Here is a 24,954-nt window from a genome sequence, read left to right on the forward strand (position 1 = left end):
GCGTATGTGTCCAGGGTTGGGGATTAACAGATTTCAAACTGTAATCTGTTACGTTACCAAATAAAAAATTGTAATCAGATTACAGATACTTTTGAAAAACTAGACGATAACTTCTTGGATTACTTCGAAATTCAGAAAGATTGTTTTCGACAAAAATACTTAATGACACTGTTTTCTCAATGACATTGAATTCAGCATTGAAAAAAGGTGCAAGTTTAAATTTGTTCTGCCTGAGTGAGGCTGACCACATCAGAGACCACTATGATGACACACAAATGTGTTTGATGGATCGCGGGAAAAGAGCAGGAATAGGCTTTTATAGCCTACAGTCCAGCGCCTGTTTTCCAGTGATATAACTGCTGTCGGCATCAAAGATTATATGACCAACTGGAGTAAACGCTTGGAGGTAAGGAAGACAGGGGCATTGTAGTCTATGGGCCTATTATTGATATCTGAATAGCAATGATATGCATCACACTGCTGCTCTCTCAAATATATGGTTGTGGATGACTGATCACAAATGTATAGGTGTATTATACCCCAAAAATGATTGAATTTCAGAAGTGTAGGCTAAGCTGCCTATCAATCACTGTTTATGCGGCCCGTGGACAGCCAGTGAAAAATGTGCTCTTGCAGCTGCATAGCGTGGATCCCAACCTGTGGATTAATAGTTTGAGGGAGTTCCTCTGCACATACAGTCAAAAACATGTTTAATTTATGAAGACCATGAGTGGGCTTTGATTGCTCAATCTAATTCGTACCGATAAAAAAACATTTCCAAAGGCCAAATGAACATATGCTTAAACTTGTACACTTTTGAAAGACTTCAACACCTTATCAAGATATTTTATCTTTATTTAACTAGACAAGTCAGTTAAGAACAAATTCTTATTTTCAATGACTGCCTAGGAACAGTGCTGTAACTGCCTTGTTCAGGGGCAGAATGACAGATTTGTACCTTGTCAGCTTCGGGATTTGAACTTGCAACCTTCACCATTACCAGTCCAACACTCTAACCACTAGGCTACCCCATATCAAATCTTATTTGAAATGAATTAAGTGTTCTAGTTCGTAATTCTATGGTATCACCAACAAAAAATTTAACAATAGGCCTATCCATAGTATGTATTATATAATTAAATTCTTTCACATTAAGCAAATAGCACTTCACGGTAGAATACGAAGCATGCCATTCCATTTGAGGAACATTTATATTTCAACCATGTTTTGAAGCAATGAGCCCAATCAGCACTCCATGACAACAACCCAAACAACATAGCAGACTAATATGTCCTTTGTTTCGGGGTTATATTGAGGTAAAACAAATAGACTAATATACATATATTATGTATTTCCATATATTTCCATATTTCCATATTATTGTCCTATTCTTGATGTTCAAGGGGTATTTACCTAATTGGAAAGACTGGAAATGTGTCAGACGTTGTTTTTTAATGTACATATATAGCACAATAATTGTGTTATCTCTATTGGAAGTAGAAAGCAATGGGCCAGAAGCCTACATAACCCATAAAGTAAAATGCAACATCCATTTATGGCCAACTATGTGAGCTCTAACATTGATTTATCTGGCAGGAGTTCAATTGGTAATATACATTTTTGTCTTCTTCCAATGCCACTTAAGCAACCACAGAGTAACTGAAAGTAATCAGATTACATTACTGAGTTTGTGGTAATCCAAAATTTACCTTACTGATTACAATTTTGGACAGGTAACTATTAACTTTAACATATTACATTTAGAAAGTAACCTACCCAACTCTGTGTGTGTCTGTTTGTGTCTGTGTATCCATTTGCCTGTGCGTGTGTGTGTGTGTGTGTATGTTCAGATGAGGGAATTAGAACATCATGACCATGTGTAGTATGTTGTGGATCAGTGGAGTTATAAACATGGCTCTATGCACATCCTTCTGGGGGAAAACACACCCTGTATTTTGGTATCGTTTGACATTTACAGCCTCAACTATCTCACACCTCCCTGTGGACTATGGAACCCTCTGATGTCTGAACTCTTCTCTGAGTTTTCAAAATGCTAAAAGTAAATAAGGAAAAAGTACTTTTTCGCAGCGCTTTCTGGCATCCAAAAGAGATATATTTTGTCCAAGTTGGATCCTTTAGTGTGTGATACATTATGTTGTAGAGAAGTGGTGTGCATAAATTTCCTGGGATGGATTTATAGACAAACCTCCTCGTTTACTAAAGCCAAATGTTAAGAACGATTGCTTGCACATTTCTGAGGGATATCTGAAGACTGTTGAAAGATCCAACCGGCACTCATAAACATCTAAACAAATTAATCTACATACTGTATAACATTGAGAAAATGTTAACATGACTGTTGTGTGTGTGTGTGCGCACTCACACATACATATTTGCGTGAGTTTTATAATTGAGGATGTTTAAATTGTCTTCAGTGACCTTGTTGACATGAACTGAAGTGGACTTGGAATGGGAGTGTACTCATCAAGTCACATTGACTTCAATGTCCAGAACACTGTGTACTGCAGAAATGTGTTTAGGACCATGAATGTTACTTTTAAAGTACTACTAAATCAGGTTGTGCAGATTAAAGTCACTTCTTTCTTGGCGGTGTTACTGTTGTTGATAATTGATAAATAATTGTAACGTTTTTGAGGCACTTTCAAACACTTTGTTTCTCTCCCTACTTCCCTCTCTTTTTCTCTCCCTCCCTCCCTCCTTCCCTCTCCCTAAAACATTTTTTTAAACATAGTTATTGAGGCACATTCAATGGTGTTGGGGAATAAATTCATTCTGACTAACTGCTGATTTTATCTTCAATTTCATCTGTAACTGAAGCCCTTCATCAGTCTTCCAAACACTAACGTTCTCTTCCTTGTCTTCTGTCCAATCAGGTTCCATCGTGGAGACTACCACATTGACGTGTGTATAAACGACTACCTGGATGTGTTCTGTCCCCACTATGAAGACATGGTGCCGGAGGAGCTGATGGAGCGCTACGTCCTCTACATGGTCAACTACGACGGCTACAGTACGTGTGACCACACAGCCAAGGGCTTTAAACGCTGGGAGTGTAACAGGCCTCACTCCCCCAATGGACCACTCAAGTTCTCCGAGAAGTTCCAGCTCTTCACCCCCTTCTCTCTGGGCTTCGAGTTCAGACCGGGCAGAGAGTACTACTACATCTGTGAGTATTGACGTATATCACCATATATTGTTATTGTATGTGAGAGTCATAGAGAGCACTGCTATGTGTTGAAGTCATGTGTGTTGAAGTCAGTCTGATGTCAGAGTGGACGGCAGATGCAGCCCTTAACGTGTTTAGAATTGTATGCAGTTGTATCAGAAGAACAACCATTTCACATCCAAGTTTGCATTGGAAGAATATGTGACTCGTTTCAGGAAACTAGCCATATGTCGTATGCCAATACTTCACAGGAGAGGCATTTGAACATAAATATATTTTTTAATAAAAAAATGCATGAACCTTCCCGCTAGCCATGATTGGCTGAGATAATGGATGGGCTGGACATGCCAAGAGATGAGTTCAGATTGGTCTGCCATGTAGCACACTTCTGTCTATAACAATGGCTGCTCAGTATGTGTAGGTATCCGTTCTTTTTTTAAAGATATCACAAATAACTGCAAAAGTGTTGCTCTCCACTTTCTGAAGGACAGGTTTTTAAATCAGTGGAATGCCCAGTGGAAGCAGAGTATGATAGCTAAGGAGATGGAGAACATTCTGGCGTTTGATTGCAAATATGCGGAGGGAGTTAAAAAGAAAACACAAAGAAGGCAGCTGTATAAACACCTGTCTCCGGATTACATTTTCAAACTAAGGGCAACCATGGCATCAGTGACAGAGAAGGATAAGTGTTCATCCATCTTCATCCAGGTAAGAGAGTCTAGCTAGCTACATTTTCAGATATTATACATTTCATGTTTTGTCAGAAAGTCATTTTCATTGCAAGTTAAAGTGTACTGTTAGCTAGGTAGCCAACGTTAGCTGGCTGGCTCGCTAGCTAATGTTATGTGTATGATCTGTGTAGTAATATCATTCGTATCTCAGGGCCATTGCCATTGATAGTTATAGCCTAATGTTAACTAGCTAGCTATCATTGAATCTAGTTGGTTAGCTGCCTGCTGATTCATACAGGGTAGTAATGTTATGAGTTGGGATTATCGTTAATTGCTTAGCTACATGTCTAAACAAGGTACTATTCCTCACTGCCGTTTACACCTTCTGTATCTTGAGAATGTGACAAATAAATGTTGCTTTTATTTCATCTAGTATTTGTTAACCAGATACAGTAATGTGAAGAACAACATGACCTGCACCAAAGTAAAACTAGGATAGAACGTTAGACCAAAGAGACGATGTCCAAGTTCTAAAATTCTCAGAATGCCCTGCTTTTATTTCGTCACAATCACAACCTTAAGGTATTTTCCTCTAATTAGCTTGCCATTAACTTGTAAATAATGATCTTGTTGTGAGTTTATTTTCATGTAATAATGAATACAAATTAGCTCAAGTTAAGATGTTGTCAGCTATATGATGTGGTCATTATTTGAATTCTGCAGCAGTCCCTGTAGCATATGATCAAACCGGTGTGATTAGAACGCTTATTTAGAACGGACAGTTTTGAATGACGCAACAATCAGCATTTGAGCTGGCCACACATGTTTTTTCAGAAACATTTTGCACGAACACAGTCCTTAAAAAGTGATGGCCAGAATGTGAGCACTTTATTTTTTGATGACATTCACAAAAGTATCTACAGCATAACACAATCATCCAAACTGAAAAAATGTAGGCTGCATTTGTCCTAGCGCTAACTGAGGAAATATTGACGTAACACAAGCGGTCATATTTTTATAACTCTCGGCTGACATGAACTACAATATGAATTAGCTAATAGCAATTTCTATTATAATTAATCAAATCACGGGTGAGCTCACCATCGGTCGAAATAATTGACTTTCTAGAAATCGAACGTAATCCGACGATGGGTAGTCTCTCGTTGGCTGGCCCTCGCTTCATACTCGTCGCCAAACCCACTGGCTCCATGTCATCTACAAGACCCTGCTAGGTAAAGTCACCCCTTATCTCAGCTCGCTGGTCACCATAGCATCTCCCACCTGTAGCACACGCTCCAGCAGGTATATCTCTCTAGTCACCCCCAAAACCAATTCTTTCTTTGGCCGCCTCTCCTTCCAGTTCTCTGCTGCCAATGACTGGAACGAACTACAAAAATCTCTGAAACTGGAAACACTTATCTCCCTCACTAGCTTTAAGCACCAACTGTCAGAGCAGCTCACAGATTACTGCACCTGTACATAGCCCACCTATAATTTAGCCCAAACAACTACCTCTTTCCCAACTGTATTTAATTTTAATTTATTTATTTGTTTTGCTCCTTTGCACCCCATTATTTTTATTTCTACTTTGCACATTCTTCCATTGCAAAACTACCATTCCAGTGTTTTACTTGCTATATTGTATTTACTTTGCCACCATGGCCTTTTTTGCCTTTACCTCCCTTCTCACCTCATTTGCTCACATTGTATATAGACTTGTTTATACTGTATTATTGACTGTATGTTTGTTTTACTCCAAGTGTAAGTCTGTGTCGTTGTATCTGTCGAACTGCTTTGCTTTATCTTGGCCAGGTCGCAATTGTAAATGAGAACTTGTTCTCAACTTGCCTACCTGGTTAAATAAAGGTAAAATAAAATAAAAAAATAAATAAAAGGTCTCTGCGTGCCGCCATTCTTTTTTTCTCACAGAAACCAAAGATAACAAGACAAGATGAGTTTGGTCTGTTTATTGCATGCATGTTTAAGTGGGTGTGTCATCTACCATCATTCACATCCCACCAATCACTTCCAGAAGTTCTCAAAAAATGAATGAACCCTTACTCACCTCATTTTGTTATAAAATCTTTGGTCCGACAGACTATTATGTCACACTCAGAATGCATTGTATGTCAACAAACATGGCTCCACACATAGCTGGAATTAGCTTAGCACATCATAATTAGTACAACCTTCAAAAAAGTATTTTACACACATAATATATGCCCATTACAATCTATGCAATAATCGGAATGCATGATTTGTAAATAGTACTTGAAAACATGTGAATAAAACAGTAAATATATCAATAATTACCACACAAAACATTTTCTGATAGTGATTTATTGATGCAAGTGGCGCGAGCCGGCAGTCAATCACGTAACCTCCCACTCCCACTCTGAGCCATTCAGTGTTGTTGTTTATGTATGTTTACGTATGTAGCTAGTGAGATAAGCTGTATCATTAGCAATGTCTTTCAAAAGGACACCACTCACAAATGTGGAAATTCTGGAGATTATTTTAATTCTGAGTATGAAAGTCAGGAATCAGATTCTGACAGTGACAGTGAGGAGCTGCCCCCCAACCTTGTAGCCATTGAGAACCCTGAATCTGAGGACTCGTTATCCACTGACGAAGTCCCAGGTCCCTTTGAAGATGCTGGTGGTGATGGAGACAGACCGACAGTGGATGAAGTACAGGAATTCTGAGGTAGCTGGAAGGCCGCCAGCCATTTCACCCCTCCTGGCCCTGCTGTTTTCTTTGATGAGTCCCAGTCTGGAGTGCAATGCCCCTTTCCATTTCCATCTGAGTGCTTCAAGTTGTTTCTGACAGAAGAGTTGGTGGGAGACATAGTAGAGGAGACCAATCACTATGCCTTGGAGCTACAGGAGAAGAGAGAGCCAGGAGTGAGGGAGAAACTCGCTAAATGGGTGACAGCCACAATTAGTGAAATATATACCTTCCTGGTGACAGTCCTTCTCATGGGGATAGTAAAGAAGAACTCCCTGAGTACCGGAGCACAGATCCAATGTTTGCAACTCCCTTCTTTGCCATCCTTTTTTCCCAAGACCACTTCCTAGGTTATACAAAATAAGAAATGTTCGGACCAGTCTGACATCAGCATTTGGTTGTGTCTTTGTGCCATACAAGGACCTATGCATTGATGAGACCCTGATGTTATGGAAAGATAGGCTGGTGTTCCATCAATATATACCCTCCAAAAGGCACAGGTTTGAGGTCAAGTTCTTTGTCGTGTGCAACGTGAAGACATTATAGTTTACACAGGGTCCACCACTGACATTCAACATTATGATGGGCTTGGGGTGTCCGGGTCCATGGTGATGACCATGCTGGCTCCTCATCTCAGCAAGGGACACACTTTGTATGTGGACAATTTTCACAGCAGTCCCACACTCTTCCAGCTGCTCTCCAACAGCACAGGGGCCTGTGGCACAGTCAGGTCAAACAGGAAGGGGATGCCGGCATTCGGATACAGGAAGATGCAGAGAGCGCAGGTGAAGTTCCAGGAGAACGGTCAACAGCTGGCAGTAAAGTGGCATGACAAACGAGACGTCCATGTCCTCTACACTGTCCATTAAGCAACCATGTCGGCCACAGGGAAGGTTGACCACCTGACGGGAGAGTGAAACATCAAACCAGACTGTGTGCTTGACTATAACCTCAAAATGGGGGCAGTGGATAAGGCGGACATGATAAACAGCTTGTGGAATGCACTCGGAAAAACGACCAAGATATTTTTCCATCTGATCGACACTGCCCTCAATGGCAGGTGAGATGATTACTGATCAAGGTTTTTTGTTGTAATTGGAAGTACAGTACAGTTCACATACAGAAACTATTATAACATAACAAGTCACTTACGCAGCCTGGTTTTGAACCAGGGTGTCTGTAGTAATGCCCCTAGCACTGAGATGCTGTGCCTTAGACCACTTTAGAGTCATAATGCCAGGGTAGCTTCAAAATACAACACAAGCTAATACTTCTCTGATGCAATTACCATTGTTTTACAGAGCTAATAGAAGAATGTAGCTAGCTACATAAGCACAATTGAATATAACACCATAAAGATTATAAAATGAGTAATGTTACCTCACGTGTCCACGGTTATAAGGAATATACACGAATATATTATGCTCCATACAAAGAGTGAGCTACAGTAGAAACGATATGACACGACATACAGAAACTTTTATAACGTAATAAGACACTTATTTTGATAGAAATGCACACATTTCCAAAGTTATTATTAGTAATGAAAACAACAATGACTGCTATGCAGGCAACAGACAGAAAATGTGAACACGTGTGTGCAGATTCTATTCTGACGGGAGATGCGCAAATGTCTGCAGACTTGAACTGCACAAACAATTGGGAAGTGCTTAGGGAATTTTGTCCGAGTCAGAAATGTACAAAAAATGTATTGCCCGCAAAAGTAAAAAGTACTACTTTTATGTGAATGAATGAGGAGGCGAAACACACCTCAATTCAAACTGTTCTTAGAAGCGAAAAACACGTTAGAAAATCATTTGAAATTGACAAGTTGAAAACAGCTTATAAATAAAAACAGGCTGCTTGCCTTGGTTTAAGGCCAGTATGGATTAAATCTACTATTGCGTAAAAATCACATTCTGGAATGAAAAGAACATTCTATCATCACGTGCATATAAAACCTCATGCTGGGGCGACCGTTTGAGATATTTGGAACTCACATATGAAAAGGTTAACGTTAGCTCACCAGCTAACAAGCTAGAAACTAATCAAAACATTGTTTAGAAAGTTGCTTTTAGTTGCCTGGTTTGCTAGATTGACATATATTGAATTCCTTTTTAAACTACTGGGTTTATTGGTACAGGAATTTCAATATTCAACATTCACAACAATATATGTGTAGTACATCAAAATAAATCTTAACTTCTTGTTAATCCAGCCGCTGTGTCAGATTTCAAAAAGGCTTTACGGCGAAAGCAGACCATGCGATTATCTGAGGACAGCGCCCCGCATACAAACACATGAACATTTTTCAACCAGGCAGGTGCGACACAGAAGTCAGAAATAGCCATATAATAAATGCCTTACCTTTGAAGATCTTCTTGTTTTTGCAATCCCAAATGTCTCATTGACACAATGAATGGTTGTTTTGTTCGATAAATTCCTTCTTTTTATCCCCAAAATGTCAATTTATTTGTTGCGTTTGAAATACACTGGTTCCAACTCGCCCAATATGACTACACAATATCTAATAAGTTACCTGTAAACCTGGTCCAAACAACATTCCGAATCCAACCTCAGGTATCCTAAAATGTAAATAATCGATCGAATTTAAGACGGAATAAACTGTTCCTAATACCGGATAAAAACAACAGGAAGTGCGTTCTTGTTCACGTGCACCAAAATAATAAGGACCTTCAGAGTGACTCATGGAATGAATAGCCCTACTTCTTCATTTCTCAAAAGAAAAACATGCAACCAGGTTCCTCATAAATAAGGCTTCCCATAGAAACCTATTCGGAAATCCGATGACCTCAATTTTTTGTTTCCCTGGATGGTTTGCCCTCTGTGTTTTGCCTGCCAAATCAGTTCTGTTAAACTCATAGACATTATTTGAACAGTTTTAGAAACTTTAGAGTGTTTTCCATCTGAATCTGCCAAATCTATTATATGCATATCCTAGCTTCTGGGCCTGAGTAACAGGCAGTTTACTTTGAGCACGCTTTTCATCCGGACGTCAAAATACTGCCCCCTAGCCTTAAGACCTTTTAATGTATAGTTATTAATGTAAATTTAGTTATTCTACAAATGTTGGGCTGTATTTTTAATACATTGTAAGGCAGCATGATGTGACTCTAATGATAAATTGAAAAAGTAGCTTGAAAGGCATTTCTTGCGTAGGCTATACACACTACATCAGTCACTCATGCACAATTTGACAAGCACTTGATAATGCCTAGAATTTCACGGTGTCATCCCCTTTGTGTGGCCGTAATGCACACTAAAAAAATCCATGCCTTTTGCGAACACTGGTCGGTGTGCCCTTCTCCCTGAGTGCTGTGCACTCCATCATATATCATATGATATGATTCTCACACGCTACAAGTGAATACAGACACATCGGGGATGCAACTGCGCGCATCCTTATCCAATTCGGAGGCGCACATTGAAGATATTGGAAGAACTGTCCACAGTTACTTTTCTTCAGCCAACAAGATGAGTAGCCTAACGAAGAGCAAAAGCACTAGCCTATGTTAATCTACTATCCGCATAGTACAAAGGTCGACCTATTCTATTCTGTGCGAAAAATAATATTCCAAACATAGTCTGGACCAGTTGTGGGATGTGATAGATCCCCAATGAATACAACCACTAGCATCAAAAAAATTGTTTTAAACAATGTGCCTGACGTGACAGATCAAAACTTTTAGCTTAAAGTGTTGATAAACTATTAGGCTATTTCTTCACATTATACACGCAGCAATGCACACGTGGTAGTAGGCTATAAGCACAAATGTTTCATTAGCAGAAAACACCATTATCAAAAGTGACCGCAAATGCAATTATGCACGTAATGCTTTTATTATAAAACTGCATTTTTAATGGTGAAAATGATCTTCCTCAAACTTGAAAAGTTGAGAAGTCGCAAAATATTGCATTGTTTCTTATGCTGGGCATCATTCATAAGTGATAATATGTCATTCGCAAGTAATATTGTCACCCATCTGGCTATTCCTGATTTAATCTTGTCTTCACATATACTAAATAATATATGTGTGAAATTGGTTTTGATTTAGAATATACCACTATCATGGAAATGGGTAACAGGTGCAGAAAAAAAGACATGGCATCTATACACTTAAATAGCGAAAGCAGTATGCTTTTCCCTGTGGTTTATTTTCATGCCAGGCAGGTAGGCTAAACTCCTGTTTGAAATATAGGTTGAAATAAAAGTTGAAAAATGTGTATAGTAGACCAAGCCTGTAGAAAGCTGGTCCTCCTCTTTTTAGTACAGGCCGTCACTCTGTTTTCCTGGTCAAATGCATAGCCTATTGAAATGTTGCGCAACATGAGCTCATAGGCTCTCAGTAAATGTTTGATTACATTTTCGAATACATTTGCAATGATGTCAGACTGATTAGAGGGACAATAGAGTACTGAGTACCAGGCAGTTAGCAAGTTTGGTAGGCTACTAATGACCATCAGCAGCATCAGAGCTTGGAGAAGCCCAATTACCGTGACTAAATGGTCACGTGGAATTTGACTGCCTTCTTGACTCGTGACCACTGGTGTGGCTGTAATACGATCACCGCAACAGCCCTAGTGTCGACAAAGAGCTCTCCAGTACATGTACCAAAACGTTCAAGGGTCATTTTCTCAAAAGTGGGGTTACAAGTTTAACAACATTCAAAGCAGAATTGCTTTCCCATTGTTCCTCAACTGTAGTGTGTAATATACCATTTTCTAGCTCTGAGTCTCTACTTTTATCCAATGTAAAAAAAACACCATTTCAATTTTGCTACATAAGACCGAATCGAGCCAGTCGGTCACGTAGAATATTTCAAATTGATCCAGTTGTTTGGATGTCTTGGCAAAGCGAGTCAATCCAAAACAACACACTACAGTGTTCTCCAGAACTCTTAAACTGACCATCTTCTTTGGGCCTTGTAGGATATAACCTCTATCTCAGTCTATTTTCTGCATGGTTACACAGAACACATAGGAAATGTGGTGTGTGCTTGTGCATACAGTGGGGCAAAAAAGTATTTAGTCAGCCACCAATTGTGCAAGTTCTCCCACTTAAAAATATGAGAGAGGCCTGTAATTTTCATCATAGGTACACTTCAACAAAATGAGAAAAAAAAAATCCAGAAAATCACATTGTAGGATTTTTAATGAATTTATTTGCAAATTATGGTGGAAAATAAGTATTTGGTCAATAACAAAAGTTTATCTCAATACTTTGTTATATACCCTTTGTTGGCAATGACAGAGGTCAAACGTTTTCTGTAAGTCTTCACAAGGTTTTCACACACTTGCTGGTATTTTGGCCCATTCCTCCATGCAGATCTCCTCTAGACCAGTGATGTTTTGGGGCTGTTGCTGGGCAACACAGACTTTCAACTCCCTCCAAAGATTTTCTATGGGGTTGAGATCTGGAGATTGGCTAGGCCACTCCAGGACCTTGAAATTCTTCTTAAGAAGCCACTCCTTCGTTGCCCGGGGGCGGTGTGTTTGGGATCATTGTCATGCTGAAAGACCCAGCCACGTTTCATCTTCAATGCCCTTGCTAATGGAAGGAAGTTTTCACTCAAAATCTCACGATACATGGCCCCATTCATTCTTTCCTTTACACGGATCAGTCGTCCTGGTCCCTTTGCAGAAAAACAGCCCCAAAGCATGATGTTTCCACCCCCATGCTTCACAGTAGGTATGGTGTTCTTTGGATGCAACTCAGCATTCTTTGTCCTCCAAACACGACGAGTTGAGTTTTTACCAAAAAGTTATATTTTGGTTTCATCTGACCATATGACATTCTCCCAATCTTCTTCTGGATCATCCAAATGCTCTCTAGCAAACTTCAGATAGGCCTGGACATGTACTGGCTTAAGCATGTCTGGCACTGCAGGATTTGAGTCCCTGGCGGCGTAGTGTGTTACTGATGGTAGGCTTTGTTACTTTGGTCCCAGCTCTCTGTAGGTCATTCACTAGGTCCCCCCCGTGTGGTTCTGGGATTTTTGCTCACCGTTCTTGTGATCATTTTGACCCCACGGGGTGAGATCTTGCGTGGAGCCCCAGATCGAGGGAGATTATCAGTGGTTTTGTATGTCTTCCATTTTCTAATAATTGCTCCCACAGTTGATTTCTTCAAACCAAGCTGCTTACCTATTGCAGCCTATTGCAGCCTGGTGCAGGTCTACAATTTTGTTTCTGGTGTCCTTTGACAGCTCTTTTGCCTTGGCCATAGTGGAGTTTGGAGTGTGACTGTTTGAGGTTGTGGACAGGTGTCTTTTATACTGATAACAAGTTCAAACAGGTGCCATTAATACAGGTAATGAGTGGAGGACAGAGGAGCCTCTTAAAGAAGAAGTTACAGGTCTGTGAGAACCAGAAATCTTGCTTGTTTGTAGGTGACCAAATACTTATTTTCCACCATAATTTGCCAATAAATTCATAAAAAATCCTACAATGTGATTTTCTGGATTTTCTTTTCCTCATTTTGTCTGTCATAGTTGAAGTGTACCTATGATGAAAATTACAGGCCTCTCTCATCTTTTTAAGTGGGAGAACTTGCACAATTGGTGGCTGACTAAATACTTTTTTGCCCCACTGTATGTTTGGGAGAGAAAAGTCTGTAACAGCCATGACTCTAACCCCATGTTTTTACAACCTTACTCTGCTCCTTCAGAGCGGTATTGAGATGATTTGAGGAGACACCAGCAGACTCACGTTTCACTGCAGCTTATCATTTAGAACATATCACTCCTGGAATGTTCTTCCCTAAAAAGGGAATGGGATCCTCTGGGACGCCAAATAAGATAGTGAGAACATTAGAAGGCTTCCCACTGCAGAATAGTACCCCATATTTTATAAAGAATGACAGACAGCGAGAGTGGTCCCTCTTCATGTTACAATGTGAGGTTAGACAGCCCGGAGGTGCTGGTGTTGCCTGTTTCATGTCTGTGGCAGTGGAGAGGAGTGTGTGTCAGAGTGTGTGAGAGTTCATCTGAGGCTGCCACCCCAGGGAAATCAGTTTTATCAAAGCTGGGTGATAGTGTCCCTTTGCTTCTGCTGCAATATGCTTGTGGTTAGTCTCACTGACTCACTGCAGTGTCTGAAACCACATACTCTGACACCAATGTATCTGTTGATGGAGTGAATTGTATTTCACTTCAGTCTATTGTTTGTGTACAGTATGAGTTGATTCTATATGGGTTCAACCTTTGTGTGCGGTTAGAGTATACTGTATGAGTTTATCCTCTCTCCCAACTCTATATCTGACATGGTACAGGTGTCTCCATTTTATTTTTTATTTGTTTTATTTATCCTTTATTTAACTAAGTAAGTCAGTTAAGAACAAATTCTTTATTTACAATGACGGCCTACCCCGGCCAAACCCGGATGACGCTGGGCCAATTGTGAGCCGCACTATGGGACTCCCAATCACGGCCGGTTGTGATACAGCCTGGAATCGAACCAAATCAAGTCAATCAAATGTTTTTCGTCACAAGCGCCGAATACAACAGGTGCAGTAGACCTTACAGTGAAATGTTTACTTACAAACCCTTAACCAACTATGCAGTTACATTTTTTTGGGGATAAGAATAAGAAAAAAAAGTAACAAGTAATTAAAGAGCAGCAGTAAATTAACAGTAGAGCAACTATATACAGGAGGTACTGGTACAGAGTCAATGTGCGGGGGCACCGGTTAGTTGAGGTAATATGTACAGTGGGGAGAACAAGTATTTTATACACTGCCGATTTTGCAGGTTTTCCAACTTACAAAGCATGTAGAGGTCTGTAATTTTTATCATAGTGTACCTATAGGTACACTTCAACTGTGAGAGACTGAATGTAAAACAAAAATCCAGAAAATCACATTGTATGATTTTTAAGTAATTAATTTGCATTTTATTGCATGACATAAGTATTTTATCACCTACCAACCAGTAAGAGTTCCGGCTCTCACAGACCTGTTAGTTTTCTCCTCCTGTTCTCCACTCATTACCTGTATTAACTGCACCTGTTTGAACTCGTTACCTGTATAAAAGACACCTGTCCACACACTCAATCAAACAGACTCCAACCTCTCCACAATGGCCAAGACCAGAGAGCTGTGTAAGGACCTCAGGGATAAAATTGTAGACCTGCACATGGCTGGGATGGGCTACAGGACAATAGGCAAGCAGCTTTGTGAGAAGGCAACAACTGTTGGTGCAATTATTAGAAAATGGAAGAAGTTCAAGATGACTGTCAATCACCCTCGGTCTGAGGCTCTATGCAAGATCTCACCCCGTGGGGCATCAATGATCATGAGGAAGATGAGGGATCAGCCCAGAACTACACGGCAGGACCTGGTCAATGACCTGAAGAGAGCTGGGACCACAGTCTCAAAGAAAACCATTAGTAACACACTACACCGTCAAGGTCCCCCTGCTCAAGCCAGCGCATGTCCAGGCCGTCTGAAGTTTGCCAATGACCATCTGGATGATCAGAGGAGGAATGGGAGAAGGTCATGTGGTCTGATGAGACAAAAATAGAGCTTTTTGGTCTAAACTCCACTCGCCGATGAACATCAAGTCTGTTAGAGATACTTTTGTAAACCTTTCCAGCTTTATGCAAGTCAACAATTCTTAACTTTTTATGGCAGCAGGGGCAGTATTGAGTAGCTTGGATGAAAAGGTGCCCATTGTAAATGGCCAGCTCCTCAGTCTCAGTTGCTAATATATGCATATTATTATTAGTATTGGATAGAAAACACTCTAAAGTTTCCAAAACTGTCAAAATATGGTCTGTGAGTATAACAGAACTGATATTGCAGGCGAAACCCAGAGGAAAATCAAAACAGGAAGTGACTTCTATTATGTTCCATAGCCTCCCTTTGATGGATTTAAAGGGATATGAACCAGATTACTTTTCCTATCACTTCCTCAAGGTGTCAACAGTCTTCAGACATAGTTTCAGGCTTTTATTTTGAAAAATGAGCCAGAACGATAACATCGCGTCAAATGGTCACATGAGTTTTGCTCGCGCAACAGAGTTTGGATAGGAATTGCTTTTCCCTCTCCTACTGTGAAAGACATTTGCGGTTGATATATTATCGATTATATATTTTAAAAACAGCCTGAGGATTGATTATAAAAAACATTTGACATGTTTCTGTGGACATAATGAAAACAATTTGGAATTTTCGTCTGCGTTGTTGTTGCCCGCTCTTTCCTGTGGATTTCTGAACATAACGCGCCAAACAAACGGAGGTATTTTGGATATAAAAATAATCTTTATGGAAGAAAAGGAACATTTGCTGTGTAACTGGGAGTCTCGTGAGTGAAAACATTCGAAGATCATCAAAGGTAAACTATTAATTTGATTGCTTTTCTGATTTTCGTGACCAAGCTACCTGATGCTAAGTGTACTTAATATTTTGTTGTGCGATCGATAAACTTACACAAACGCGTGGATTGCTTTCGCTGTAAAGCATATTTTCAAAATCTGACACGACAGGTGGATTAACAAAAGGCTAAGCTTTGTTTTCCTATATTGCACTTGTGATTTCATGACTATAAATATTTTTAGTAATATTTATTGAATGTAGCGCTATGCTATTTAGCGGTTGTTGATGACACTTATCCCATTAGTGGGATTGCAGCCATAACAAGTTAGGTCTTATTAGATCTCTTTTATTCGAGGTATGGTTCACATGAGGCAATACTTCATGTGAATAGCAAAATCATATTGTGTGAGTTTTTTTTTTTTTGTAGGGCAGCTCTAGCCAACATCTCAAAATCTCATCTCATTGATTGGACTCCAGGTTAGCTGACTCCTGACTCCAATTAGCTTTTGGAGAAGTTAGGGATTCACATACTTATTACAGCCTACACTGTGAATGTTTAAATTATGTATTCAATACAGACAATATATTCAAAAAAGATGGCGCCAGAAGAAATGGCAGCAGTTTTACGGGCGCCCTACCAATTGTGTAATTATGTGGGTATTTTTAGCTTTTTTTGTAACTTATTTTGTACATAATGTTTCTACAACCGTATCTTACGTAAAAAGAGAGCTTCTGGATATCAGGACAGCGATCACTCACCTTGGATTAGACAACAAAAAAAATCTACAACAAGGAGGATGCACAAGATATTCTCCAAACACCCCACAGGACCGACATCCCTGTTATTTGCAAGAGGAAGCGACGCAGGTACAGAGGACAAAGAGCCGGATGCCTTGTCAGGACCCTGAGAAGGCGAGTGGGGAAGCTGCCGTTACCGTCAATACTACTCGCCAACGTGCAATCATTGGACAATAAATTAGACGAGGTACGATCACGAATATCCTACCAACGGGACATCAAAAACTGTAATATCCTATGTTTCACGGAATTGTGGCTGAATGACGACATGGATATTCAGCTAGCGGGATATATGCTGCACCGGCAACATAGAACAGCACACTCAGGTTAGACGAGGGGGGGGGGGTGCGGTCTAAGGTTGTCTCTAGATTTTGCTCGCCTGAAGTAGAGTATATTGTGATAATTGCAGGCCACACTACTTGCCTAGAGAGTTTTCAGCTATACTTTTTTCAGCTATACTATACTTTTCATGGCTGTTTATTTACCACCACAGACAGATGCTGGCACTAAGACCGCACTCATTCAGCTGTATAAGGAAATAAGCAAACAGGAAACCACTCACCTAGAGGTGGCGATCCTAGTGGCCGGAGACTTCAATGCAGGGAAACTGAAATCTGCTCTACCACATGTTAAATGTGCAACCAGAGGGGAAAAAAATATAGATCAACTGTACTCCACACACAGAGACGCGTGCAAAGCTCTCCCTCACCCTCCATTTTGTAAATCTGACCACAACTCTATCCTCCTGACCCGGTCTATAAAAAAGCGGTCAGATGAAGCAAATGCTAAACTACAGGACTGTTTTGCTATCACAGACTAGAACATGTTCCGGGATTCTTCCAATGGCATTGAGGAGTACACCACATCAGTCACTGGCTTTATAAATAAGTGCATCGAGGACGTCGTCCCCACAGTGACTGTACATACATACCCCAACCAGAAGCCATGGTTTACAAGCAACATTTGCACGTAGCTAAAGGGTAGAGCTGCCTCTTTCAAGGTGCGGGACTCTAACCCGGAAGTTTACAAGGAATCCTGCTATGCCCTGCGATGAACCATCAAACAGGCAAAGGGTCAGTACAGGGCTAAGGTTGAATCATACTACACCGGCTCCGACGCTCGTCTTATGGGGCGGGGCTTGCAAACTATTACAGACTACAAAGGGAAGCACAGCCGCGAGCTGTCCAGTGACACGAGCCTACCAGATGAGCTAAATCCCTTCTATGCTCACTTTGAGGCAAGCAACACTGAGGCATGAATGAGAACATCAGCTTTTCCGGATGACTGTGTGATCACGCTCTCTGTAGGCGACGTGAGTAAGACCTTTAACCTTTAAACAGGTCAAAATACACAAGGCTGTGGAGCCAGATAGATTACCAGGACGTGTGCTCAGGGCATGTGCTGACCAACTGGCAGATGTCTTCACTGACATTTTCAACATGTCCCTGATTGAGTCTGTAATAACAACATGTTTCAAGCAGACCACCATAGTCCCTGTGCCCAAGAACACAAAGGCAACATGCCTAAATGACTACAGACCTGTGCACTCACGACTATAGCCATGAAGTGCTTTGAAAGGTTGGTAATGGCTCACATCAACACCATTATCCCAGAAACCTTAGACCCACTCCAATTTGCATTCTGTCCAAACAGATCCACTGATGATGCAATCTCTTGCACTCCACACTGTCCTTTCCCACCTGGAAAAAATGAACACTTATGTGAGAATGCTATATATGGGGCGGCAGGGTAGCCAAGTGGTTAGAGCGTTGGACTAGTAACCGCAAGGTTGCAAGTTCAAACCCCCGAGCTGATAAGGTACAAATCTGTCGTTCTGCCCCTGAACAGGCAGTTAAACCACTGTTCCTCAGCTGTCATTGAAAATAAGAATTTGTTCTTAACTGACTTGCCTGGTTAAATAAAGGTTAAATAAAGGTAAAATAAATTAAAAATTTAAAAGATTGACTACAGCTCATTGTTCAGCACCATAGTACCCTCAAAGCTCATCACTAAGCTAAGGATACTGGGAATAAACACCTCCCTCTGCAACTGGATCCTGGACTTCCTGATGAGCTGCCCCAGGTGGTGAGGGTAGGTAGCAACACGTCTGCGACGCTGATCCTCAACACTGGAGCTCCCCAGGGGTGCGTGCTCAGTCCCCTCCTGTACTTCCTGTTCACCCACGACTGCATGGCCAGGCACGACTCCAACACCATCATAAAGAATGCGGACGAGACAACAGTGGTAGGCCTGATCACCGACAACGAAGAGACAGCCTATAGGGAGGAGGTCAGAGACCTGGCCGGGTGGTGCCAGAATAACAACCTATCCCTCAACGTAACCAAGACTAAGGAGATGATTGTGGACTACAAGAAAAGGATGACCAAGCCAGCCCCCATTCTCATCGACGGGGACAAAGCCTGACAAAGCCTATTCCCCCTCAGGAAACTAAAAAAATTGGCATGGGTCCTGAGATCCTCAAAAGGTTTTGCAGCTGCAACATCGAGAGCATTCTGACTGGTTGCATCACTGCCTGGTGCTACATTTGCTCGGCCTCTGACTGCAATGCACTACAGAGGGTAGTGCGTATGGCTCAGTACATCACCGGGGCTAAGCTGCCTGCCATCCAGGTCCCCTACACCAGACGGTGTCAGAGGAAGGCCCCAAAAACGGTCAAAGTCCCCAGCCATTCCAGCCAAGTCTAGGACGAAAAGGATTCTCAACAGTTTTTACCCCCAAGCCATAAGACTGCTCAACAGGTCATAAAATGGCTACCCGGACTATTTGCATTGTGTGCCTTCCCCCAACCCCTCTTTTTACGCTGCTGCTACTCTCGTTTTATCATATATGCATAGTCACTTTAACTATACATTCATGTACATACTACCTTAATTGGGCCGACCAACCAGTGCTCCCGCACATTGGCTAACCGGGCTATCTGCATTGTGTCCCGCCATCCACCACCCACCAACCCCACTTTTACGCTACTACTACTCTCTGTTCATCAAATATGCATAGTCACTTTAACCATATCTACATGTACATACTACCTCAATCAGCCTGACTAACCGGTGTCTGTATGTAACCTCATGTAACATCACTACTTTTATAGCCTCGCTACTGTATATAGCCTGTCTTTTTACTGTTGTTTTATTTCTTTACTTACCTATTGTTCACCTAATACTTTTTTGCACTATTGTTTAGAACCTGTAAGTAAGCATTTCACTGTAAGGTCTACTACACCTGTTGTATTCGGCGCACGTGACAAATAAACTTTGATTTGATAAAAATAATAATTTGTGTGTTATTAGTTTAAGCACATTGTGTTTGTCTATTGTTGTGACTTAGAGGAAGATCACATCACATTTCTTGACCAATTTATGCAGAAATCCAGGTAATTCCAATGGGTTCACACACTTTTTCTTGCAACTGTACTGCATGGTCAACCAAGTTAATGTTTCCAACATTTTCAAACTACGAAACAACTATTGATTTAGAACCACAGATAGTTACGCAGGTCACAAAAAAATCCGGAGCTGCTTACACTATTCCAGCATCATTTCAACTTTAACATTTCAACATCATCAAATTCCCTACGCTTAGTCTAATACAGTGACAACTAAAAGATAGCAAAAACAATTTAGTCCAATCAATGTTAGCTAAATATGATGTGGCTGTCCATGGTTCTGATTTGTGTGTGTGAGTGTGTTCATGCAAGTAGAAACAACATGTTGAGAAACGACAATGCCATCCTACTCTTTCATGTTGCCTAAACAGTCTATCACTCTGTCATACAGTACACACTTGTATTTGTTGTTGTCCTAGTCTACCTGAGCGAGCATAACTTCATTTTGTGGGCAACATTAGCTAGTTAACATTTGCCTTCTACAGCTAGCTACATATTGAACTTCCATCATCTCAGTCCAGGGGTACAATGAATGCATTTGTGGTTGGATGAGAATTACCATTATAATCACTTGCCAGTACAGAGAATGAAATAAAAAGTCAAAATCCCTATCTCCATCCATGGCTAATTTAGGAAAGCACCAATTTTAGCTAGTTAGCTAGTCACCGGAGGACAACAACAGAACGAGATGCAACAATTCAAGTTGTGTCTGTCAATTACGTATTCTTCTCAATGTGATGTGAGTGAAGATAAATCCAAACTGTCTTCCGTGCGCCAGGACCATTCACAGCTGAACTCAGTTTAGCTCAACACAGATTGGCTATTATTTTATACTTTTTTTAATCAAGGGAAGCCAAACACTCGCTGGCTTCCCTTGCATTCAATGCTACAGGTGGCAAAAATGTTATAGTCTTTTTGACCAGACAGCATCAGATATATGGCCTACGCATACAGAGACAGAGGGTGGCTGTTCCGCTTGCTCTGATGCTTTCTCTGGTGAGAAGCATTCAGCCTCTTGCAAATTGAGGGAAAATTATCAAAACAGAGGGACAAAATTTTCATTGTTTTCTATGTTTTTTTATTGGTACATTTTTTTGAGAAGCTTGGCTCCCCTTGGCATCCATGAATACACAACACTGGAGTTAGATGAAGCTCAGGGAAAGGTTAGACACGAGGAGCTCCACCCAATCTGTCAATTATTTCCGTGTGCTCATCAGCAGCAGCCACACCTTCATCATAGTCTGTATTTCCTACCTTTTTCCTGCTGAAAGATTCCTGACCAGAGGGCTAAATTAAATTACACTCCAACTGATAGGTTGTCCACACTACACATCCATTCTGCTATACATCATCATATTGCTTTAGTGGCCTGCGGTGTCTCTGTAAGTGATTCCAGCTTCTCTGGCCACTGCTGCGGATATTAATGGCATCCACCATGACTTGATTTCCCAATGCTTAAATATCCAGATTTAACATCTGTAACAAAAGGGAATGCTTGTTGATTGATTGGATAGCGTAAATAGTTCAAAGAGAAAGAATAGGTCATTATGATAATACACCTGTTATTTATGGCCTCCTCATCAGCAGCAGCAACACCTTCATCATAGTCATCATCAACACCAGCAGCTGCTGCTTTTTCCTTTCGGTTGGTCTCTGAGATGCATTTAGTTCATGAGTAGCGTACATCATCATCAAAATCCCCATCGTATCACCACCATCAGTATACAAATGTGTTACACATCTGTCTTACTTTCAGATTGCCATACAGCAAAAACGGCCAACACAGGGGTAACTACTGTTCAGTAACTACTGTACAACGCTACAGACCTATTACATAGCATTTCACTGTAAGGTCTACACCTGTTGTATTCAGCGCATGTGACAAATAAGATTTGATTTGATATAGACATTTTCAACTATACAGTATACCATTTAGCATAATCTCAGTTAACCCAGAAGTAAACTCTTGCATAATTGGTCAGCTGCTAAATTACGTTCTGGGTTCATAAGTGTTAAGAGAAGAGATTAAGAGATGCTAGAACGTGGAGCGGAACCGGAACGAGGAGCTCCGTCCTCTCTCTTCACAAGTTACAGGCAAGTCTATGGGCTGTATGTCCTCTCCCCTTCAGAAATTTGAAAAATGCTATTTGTCCAAATAACCAGTTACAAAAAATATTGCTGCTTTTTATCAATTGGTGCCCATAGTATAAAGACAAATCTATGGTCCCATTTATGTTTACGTAGTCTCTCCATGAGAGATTATATTGCTTCCAGCCCTGTTTTGTAGATGTTGCTGAGGGGGTATTTTCTAGCATGAAAGAAGCAGATAAATAGGAGTGATGTTGTTTAACTTTTATTCCTCTGAATTGACAGAGATTAATAGGTGTCTGTTTGTAGAAAACAACAACCAGAATGCCATTGAGAACCTGTAAATTGGACCGGTTCAGCTTTCTGACTTGATGAGTGGAATGTTTGCTACGCGCCAACCTGCTCAGAGAGAGGGCATGGTGTGTGTGTACTAGTGTGTGGTAATAGCCACAATGCAGGAGGCTCTAGAAAAAAAAACTATTTTCTTTCAGGAACACAGAGATTTACCAGACAAATGATAGAAGAGAGGCAGAGTCAGTGGCTTTAACAAGATGGGGGATGGGGTGTGTGTGTGGCAGGACAGTGTTGTATATTGTGAACGGTATAATCATGAACAAAAATGACATGATATATTGTGTGGTTGGGCATAGGAAATATGGACAATAAATATGGTTCGGGATATCATGTGTGGTTTACCACTTATTTTTGGGACATTCCTAATAACGGAATCACATTTTTGCATTTTCATTTTTCATATTAGTATTATATTCATTACTATGGACAGAGGAACTCAAAGCAACCACCATGATTTAGACTGAGTTTGATAATGAATGGTTATTTTGACTCTCAACATTCTATAACCCCAGGACCTAAGGGAGAAAAGGATGAAAATACGTCTGCAGAGCATTGATTGATTCACTATCTGGTCCGTAGATGAAGATTAAGATGTCAAATGATATTCTGTCAGAGAAACGCCTGTTAATGGTGTTTTCGCCCTCTGAGTTCAATGCGGGCGAGGGCTTGATTTGTTGTATCTCTTATAAAATTACAAAGAGGAGACAGAGTTCTGCTGTCAGGTGCTTCAACAACACAAACAGGTTAATCAACGCTAGCAGGTCGCTGGGAATAAACCCAAATCGAGACCATAATTCTTCATTTTTCAATTTTTTTGCTGTCAGCCGCAGCTCTCTAGGAGAGCAGTTTAGAGGAGCTAAATTGCCCATCAGGTAATGGAGAGAGACAGAGAGAGAGATATAGAGAGGGAGAGAGAGGGACAGAGAGGGAGAGAGAGGGAGGGAGAGAGTGAGTGAGGGATAGAGAGAGGGAAAGAGAGGGAGAGAGGGGGAAAGAGTGAGGAAGAGAGAGAGAGGGAAAGAGGGAAAGAGAGAGAGAGGGAGTGTGAGAGTGAGGGAGGGAGGGAGAGAGTGAGTGAGGGAGGGAGGGAGGGAGAGGGGGATAGAGAGAGGGTGAGAGTGAGAGTCACAACATCATTATCTCCTACTGTATCTGGGCCAAAACCTGCTTCTTTACCCTTTTTTCTTCCCTTGGTTCCTTTCTTCCTAGAAACAAGAGAGAGAAAGAGAGGTAACTCAGATGCAAAATGTACCCCTCCCAGGAAAATGCAGGAAGCCATTTAATGTTGCTCACATCTGCAAGCAATTCAGGAGAATAGTATATTAGCTGTGAGTGAGTTACGGCCGCGACGTGTTGGACGCTCTGACAGACGCTGCTAAGGAAGGGATAAAGAAGGGCACTTTGAGTGGTTCCTAGGTCAAGTTCAGCCAGCATTAATGGCTTAAGTGAACCCCCTCGATCACAGAACGCTGGAGGGAGCATATTTTTACAATGTAAAGAATCTGTGGAACGATTCTAATCTGAGAGGAGGGGGGAGGAAAGCCAATATCAGAGAAGTGAGGGAGGGGAGAGGAAGGAGGGGAAAGGGATGAGAGAGGAGCGAGGGAGGAGAGGGGTGCGAGGGATGAGAGGAAAGGAAAAAGTGTGTCTGTTAGTCGGTGAGATGTGTGGCGAATGGGAAACTGGTTGGTGTCATAACTCAGGTGGAGATTGGTCTATGTGTGTACTACGTGGGGGGAGGAGTAAGTTATGTTGCTCATATGACTTGTTGGACTACACAGAAAAGCGTGATCCATCACTACTATGTTCTGTGGGCAAGGATGAAATTAGTTCTCAGGTGCTGGGTTAACAGCACAGATCAGAACAGATCTATTACTGTCTGATTGACCTGGCAAGGAGCAGGCCATGGTCAAACACATCAGCCATGCTTACAAATGCCACAATACTTTGGTACGGCACAACCTATAAAGTGAAACGAGACATGACTTGATCATACGTGGTAAACCAGCTAATTTCGAAAGGATTGTCTTGGTTTGTCTGACGATGGATGTATGTGATTGTAGATACAGGGCATAGTTGTTCTGTCATGATAGGATTTACAACCTATGATATAGCATTAGCATAATGCAGCTCATACAGTAGGTAGAGGCACTCTGCTGTGGCAGCAGGTATATTATAAAACTGAGGCATGGATGGTATATGGGTTAATATACAGTATGCATACACTGAGTGTACAAAACATTATAAGCTCCTGCTCTTTCCATGACATAGACTGACATAGGTGAATCCGTCTGAATGCTATGATCTCTTATTGATGTAACCTGTTAAATCCACTTCAATCATGAAGGGGAGGAGACAGGTTAAATTAGGATTTTTAAGCCTTGAGATA

At 41.0% G+C, this 24,954-nt stretch overlaps 1 protein-coding gene across 2 annotated transcripts in view; it reads left to right on the top strand.

Annotated features, from left to right (window-relative positions):
- Positions 1-24,954, top strand: part of LOC112262603 (ephrin-A5) — a 198,554-nt gene that overhangs the window by 154,370 nt on the left and 19,230 nt on the right. For both annotated transcript variants that reach the window (XM_024438241.2, XM_024438240.2), the window contains exon 2: positions 2,895-3,187. In XM_024438241.2, the coding sequence (XP_024294009.1) occupies positions 2,895-3,187 (293 nt within the window). The remainder of the gene's footprint in view (positions 1-2,894; positions 3,188-24,954) is intronic.

The sequence above is a fragment of the Oncorhynchus tshawytscha genome, linkage group LG12, assembly GCF_018296145.1.
Source record: "Oncorhynchus tshawytscha isolate Ot180627B linkage group LG12, Otsh_v2.0, whole genome shotgun sequence".
NCBI lineage: Eukaryota > Metazoa > Chordata > Actinopteri > Salmoniformes > Salmonidae > Oncorhynchus > Oncorhynchus tshawytscha.